The following is a 5,782-nucleotide window of genomic DNA, read 5'->3' on the forward strand; positions in this document are numbered from 1 at the left end:
CAGCTAAAGCATGAAACACAATGACAGGAAAGAGAGATAGGGATAGGGGAACTGATGGGCTAAGCATGTTCAGAGCCAAGATGGGCTAAGCATGTTCAGAGCCAACAATGTCAAACTGACCCTAAGAACTTTGCCAAGCCATAGAGACCAAGCCAAGTACACCGGGAATTGGCCAAATTAGGAAAGTTCAAAAGTTTAAAGAGGAAGACTCATCAGGAGACCCCAGCCCATGATGAAGGCAACCGGAACGACCACCAAGATGATCCTCAAAAGAGGTGTCCCCGCCCACGCTCCGCCTACGCCACGCCCCATATGAATATTCATGCAAAGATATGATTATGTATATGATCTGATGTAATCTTATATCCAAAAACTGTATAAAAGGCCTGCCTTTGTTACGGGAAACTCAGAAATCCATTTTGTGATTTCTTCGACGCGTCGCAATAAAATACCTCCTGCTTATTTGACTTAAGCTGAGTCTCTTAAGCAGTTATTCTCGCCTTTTGGGGCAAAATTCGGCATCAACAGCAAGGGTACTTAGTGGGGGCTAAAAAGATAATAATGTAAACTCGTGACTCTTTCCAGTGTCTTGACACAGCTTGGCCCCAATTAGCCATTGAGTCAAAACAACTCAGCAGAAACCAATGAAACAACCCCTTGGTAAAAAATCTCCAACCATGTTCCAAAGGAGCAAAACACAGAAGAAGCAAATGAGATAATTATTGTTTTCCTTTTTCTCTGAGGCTTCTCAGCTTCCCAGGAGAAAAATCCTGGGTGTAGGGATTTTTGCAGAAAACGTGAATGTCACATGCAGGCACACAGAGGAGCAACATGAAGACACCGAGGTCAGTAGAGAAGATGAGTCCCAGATGGGAGGGACGAGGAGACGTGTTGGGAAATTTACCTGACTACAGACTGGAAAAGTACAAAGCCGTGGCTAATTCCAAGTCCTGCACCTGTGAGATAGCGTGTCCTTGGGCCTTGCTGTAGTAGGATAACAAATAGTGAAAGAGACATGAGAAAAGAGAGATGTAACCCCTAAGGAATGAGGAAGAGTTCATGGAATAGTTTAACCAATAGATTGCTTGGCTTACAGAATATTCATAAGCTTATTATTTGCTGTATAAGTGTTTGATGCTTTCTTCAATAAACTGGACCTGTGATGAAGCAGCTGGTGTCCTGGTCCCCTTCCTATGACAGAGATGCCTTGATCTTAGGCCTGAAATCCTCTTGTAAAGCCATGGAGAAGGATGTAATTGATACATCAGACTCTCTTTTTCCTTATAATGCATTGAAAAGTACGGGGAGATGAATTGTTCCGCAAAAACCTCCATGCTAAAGTAAGCAAATGTTGAAGTAGCTGTGATCCCGTACGAAGTTTGAACAGAGAAAGACAGAAGAATGATGAGACCTTGTGCTCTCAGGGACAGAAGAAGAAAATCTCTGTATTCAGAGATAAGGATGATTTCAGAAATTGATGAAGAGAACCTTTGCTCTTAACGGCTCATCTTTAAACTAATAACCCATAAGTTGATATGGCCCATCAACACAGCTGTGAGAAAACCTGTGAAAAAACGGGAGGAACTTCAGAACTGCCGATGTGTCTGGGTGACTGCTATTCATGTGAATTAGGAGCCACGAGAGAACTGTTTTCTTATGGAGAAGTCTCCATAGCATGAAAGAGAGACTCCTCTCCCTAAGTGAACTATGGATAGACTATTCTAGAGGTGGCAAAGTGACTGAAAATTTTAGGTTTTGTCTGTTTACATTGTCAGTAAGGAAGAAAGGGTTGTAGGGAGAGGAGAAGTGTTCTGAAAGTTTTGTTCTGACGCTTATTACTGTTTTTGCCTAATTAATATTTAAAGTTTTATTTATACCCTTTTAAAGTTTTGAGTCTACCTTGCCTTTCTCCTAATCCTATCTCACAGCAGGAAATGAGTAACGATATTCTAGTGAGTGCACTGGTCATTAGCCAATACTGAACCCACCACAATAATTGCTGCATTCTCCAAGAAATCTGAAATTGGCAAACCAAAATCACTACAGAAACTTTTCTGATTAACTGCTCCAGAGCTGAGGGAAATCAAGGCAGAGCCATGGTTTGTCAGGACTTGCTTGATCCGAATGAGCCCTGTGGTGCATTTGGAGCTGAGCCCTCGAACCTCAGGACCTGAGAGGAGATTGCACAAACCTTTCCAGGAGTCAAAGTCAGAGGAAACACCCAAAGTGTCTCGAGGCATGGATAGGTCTCACTGAGGTCCATCCCCAACACAGGCTCCTCATGGACTCCTTGGAGAAGAGAATAGGAGGTCAGGATGGCACAAAAACTTCTCAGAGACTCAGTGTGGAAAGGAAAATCCAAAGTACCTTAAAAACCTTGAGTACCTCAAAGCATTAGTGAGCCCGACTGACTGTCAGTACAAAGCTCCCAAGGGACTCATTATAGCAGATAATTAAGGCCGTCATAGCACAAATTTATCATAGAGTTTGTATGAAAAGGAAAACAACAAATACCTTAAAATAATTGAAGTACCTTGAAGCATTAATAACCCCATGGACTCTCATTAATGATAAAGCCTCTCCAGGGACTAATTAAAGCAGGTAATTGGAGGCTGTGACTGCACCATCTTTCTCACAGAGTCTGTATCAAATGGCAAACACCAAGTACCTTAAAATAACTGAAGTACCATGAAGTGTTAAAGAGTCCCACTGAATGCTGCAAAAGACAAAGCCTCTCCAGGGACTAATTACAGCAGATAATTGGAGGCCATGATTGCACAGGCCTCTCAGAGACTCCAAGGCCAAAGCCAAACCCAAAGTTGTTTAAAAAACCTGCACTCCTTGGGAGCATTAGGAAGCCCCCAGGGCCATTCCTGAGCAAGGCTCCCCAGGGAATCATACCAGCAGATCCTTGAGGCCACTGGGATGTGGGCTAGAGGGATGCTGAGGGCAGGATAAGGGGCTGACAGTGTCCAGCCTAGCTGGGGCTGTGCCAGGAGGCCCCAGGGCCTCAGGACAAGGTGTCTCCTCCCAGCCTTGGTGGCACAGACACTGATGTGCCCCAGGGTACAAAGACTTGGCTTCTCTTTGTCCCCACCTGCCATCACTGCCTCCAGTTCTCTGCTTTGCCTGGGGCCTGGGGACACCTGCTCCGTCGTGCCCCTCAGTGGGACCCATTAAAAGTCCAAGAATGTTTGGAGTTGGATTCTGACTTGGAGTTCTGGAGAGGTTTCTTCAGCTCCCTCTCAGGGACTGATGCTCAGGGAATGAGCACAAAGCCTCAAAGGCTCAGTAAAGTCCTTGTGTTGTGTCAGTGCCAAAGAGCTGGGCTCCTGGCACAGAGGCAGCTCCTGGTAACCAAGAAGAGCTTCAAAAGCACATTTCTCTTGATGAGCAGCTCTTCTGCCAGCCCAGCAGGGCTGGGGCACTGCCTGCAGCCACCCTGGGCACAGCACAGAGGCACAGAGAGCTTCAATCAGTCAGGGCTGGGAAGGTGCTGAGAAGTGCCTGGGGCAGAATCACTGCTAGCCCTTGGCACAGGAACCTCTGGCTGCAGGACAATGCAGCTGCAGCTCCTGGAGCCATCTCCCAAAGCTGGAACATCCCAATGCCTACAGACCCTGTGAGTACATTCTCTGATTGTCTCTTGTGCAGAGCAGCCAGGGGTGCCCAGGGCTGTCCTGCAGAGCAGGGTCCTGCAGCCTAGGGTGCTGTGCTGGGGCAGGGACTCTGCTGCCTGCCAGGGACAGCTCTCAGCCAGCCCTGGCAGCTGCTCCCAGCACTGGGGGACAAGATCTGGGTGGGAGGAGACAGCTGGTCAGGCTTGGAAGTGTTCTCCTTGTGTGGGGAGGATGCTGCATTTTTCAGGACTGCTCCCAGCATGGCATTTCACTGAATGACATTTCCAAGTAGATTATACAGGGAGCAGAGCAAGGCAGGGGTTGCATAAAGGGGAAAACCTGCTTTTTGAATCTAATGCTCTGGGTTGCCTGGGTGGGAAACTGCCCACAGATATTCATCTCTCTGTTAAGGCTGAGAAAAATAAACAAAAAAATTCTCTCAGATGTGAATAAACTGGGCTGTTACAGAGATCAGCAGAGGCCCCCTCACAGGCAGCATCAGTGTTCCTTCTCCAGCGTCCTCAGGGTTGATATTATGTTGCCATCAGAGCCTGCAGAGCCAGAGCTGCCCCTGGGCAGTGCAAGAGCTGGGAGGGTTCTGCAGGGCAGAGCTGAGCCCCCAGGGCTGGGATGGGCTCTGGCAGCACTGGCAGGGCCCAGCCCTGGGCACAGGGAAGCAGCTGCTGGCAGGGACAGCTCCAGGCAGCAGCGCCCTGGGCAGGCAGTGGGGGGGAAGTTCCCCCAGGCTGTGCTGGGATATTTGAAATTCTCCACAAACATAACTTTTGCGTTATTACTTTTTACAGAGTCCCATTTCCTGAGGCACAGCAAATGTCCAACAGTAGCTCCATCAGGCACTTCCTCCTGCTGGCATTGGCAGACACGTGGCAGCTGCAGCTCCTGCACTTCTGCCTCTTGCTGGGCATCTCCCTGGCTGCCCTCCTGGCCAACGGCCTCATCATCAGCGCCGTAGCCTGCGGCCACCACCTGCACACGCCCATGTTCTTCTTCCTGCTCAACCTGGCCCTCAGCGACCTGGGCATGATCTGCACCACTGTCCCCAAAGCCATGCACAATTCCCTCTGGGACACCAGGAACATCTCCTACACTGGATGTGCTGCCCAAATATTTTCAATTATGTTCTTCATCTCAGCAGAGTTTTGCCTCTTGACCATCATGTGCTACGACCGCTACGTGTCCATCTGCAAACCCCTGCACTACGGGACCCTCCTGGGCAGCAGAGCTTGTGCCCACATGGCAGCAGCTGCCTGGGCCAGTGCCTTCCTCTATTCACTGATACACACAGCCAATACATTTTCCCTGCCCCTGTGCCATGGCAATGCCCTGGGCCAGTTCTTCTGTGAAATCCCCCAGATCCTCAAGCTCTCCTGCTCCAAATCCTACCTCAGGGAATTTGGGCTCATTGTGTTTTCCATTTCTTTACTATTTGGTTGTTTTGTGTTCATTGTTTTCTCCTATGTGCAGATCTTCAGGGCCGTGCTGAGGATCCCCTCTGAGCAGGGACGGCACAAAGCCTTTTCCACCTGCCTCCCTCACCTGGCCGTGGTCTCCCTGTTTCTCAGCACTGGGTTTTTTGCCTACCTGAAGCCCCCCTCCATGTCGTCCCCATCCCTGGATCTGGCCCTGTCAGTTCTGTACTCGGTGGTGCCTCCAGCCCTGAACCCCCTCATCTACAGCCTGAGGAACCAGGAGCTCAAGGCTGCAGTGAGGAGACTGCTGACTGGATGGTTTTGGAAATATTAAAGAGCTGGCCTATTTCTGCCAATCATTTCTAATAAAAGTATTTTTTGATACTTTTTGTTCATTTGGTTGTGGGTTTTTTCTTTTATTTACTTTTTTAATCTTGTCCACAAGAAATGTCACTTTTTATGCCATTTCCCATTTTGTTTCTCGCTACCATCCCTATGGTCACAGACTGTCTCAATGAGGGGCTATGCCCTTGCTACCTCTAAACGCACTAAAGGATCTCCCAGCCAAGTTTTCTGCAGAGATGCCTTTTTGTTGCCTTCTCTGGAGCTGCAGCAGCAATGTCTGTGTGGAGAGCTGGGGCAGACCAGTGCTGGCACAGCAGCTGTGCCCAGCAGCAGCAGCAGCACTTGGTGTTGCCAGTGCTGCTACCGTGGCCCTGCCCCACTGCCCTG

At 48.8% G+C, this 5,782-nt stretch overlaps 1 protein-coding gene across 1 annotated transcript; it reads left to right on the forward strand.

The window, feature by feature from the left end:
- Positions 1 to 4,796: 4,796 nt before the first annotated feature.
- Positions 4,797 to 5,315, forward strand: LOC131096436 (olfactory receptor 14J1-like; the record flags this gene model as incomplete). Its single annotated transcript, XM_058044773.1, has 1 exon — positions 4,797 to 5,315. A coding segment is annotated over exon 1 (519 nt), but the record flags the coding sequence as incomplete, so codon positions are not given.
- Between the last annotated feature and the right edge of the window lie 467 nt (positions 5,316 to 5,782).

Source organism: Melospiza georgiana, unplaced genomic scaffold (assembly GCF_028018845.1).
Source record: "Melospiza georgiana isolate bMelGeo1 unplaced genomic scaffold, bMelGeo1.pri scaffold_29, whole genome shotgun sequence".
In the NCBI taxonomy this organism is placed as follows: Eukaryota; Metazoa; Chordata; class Aves; order Passeriformes; family Passerellidae; genus Melospiza; species Melospiza georgiana.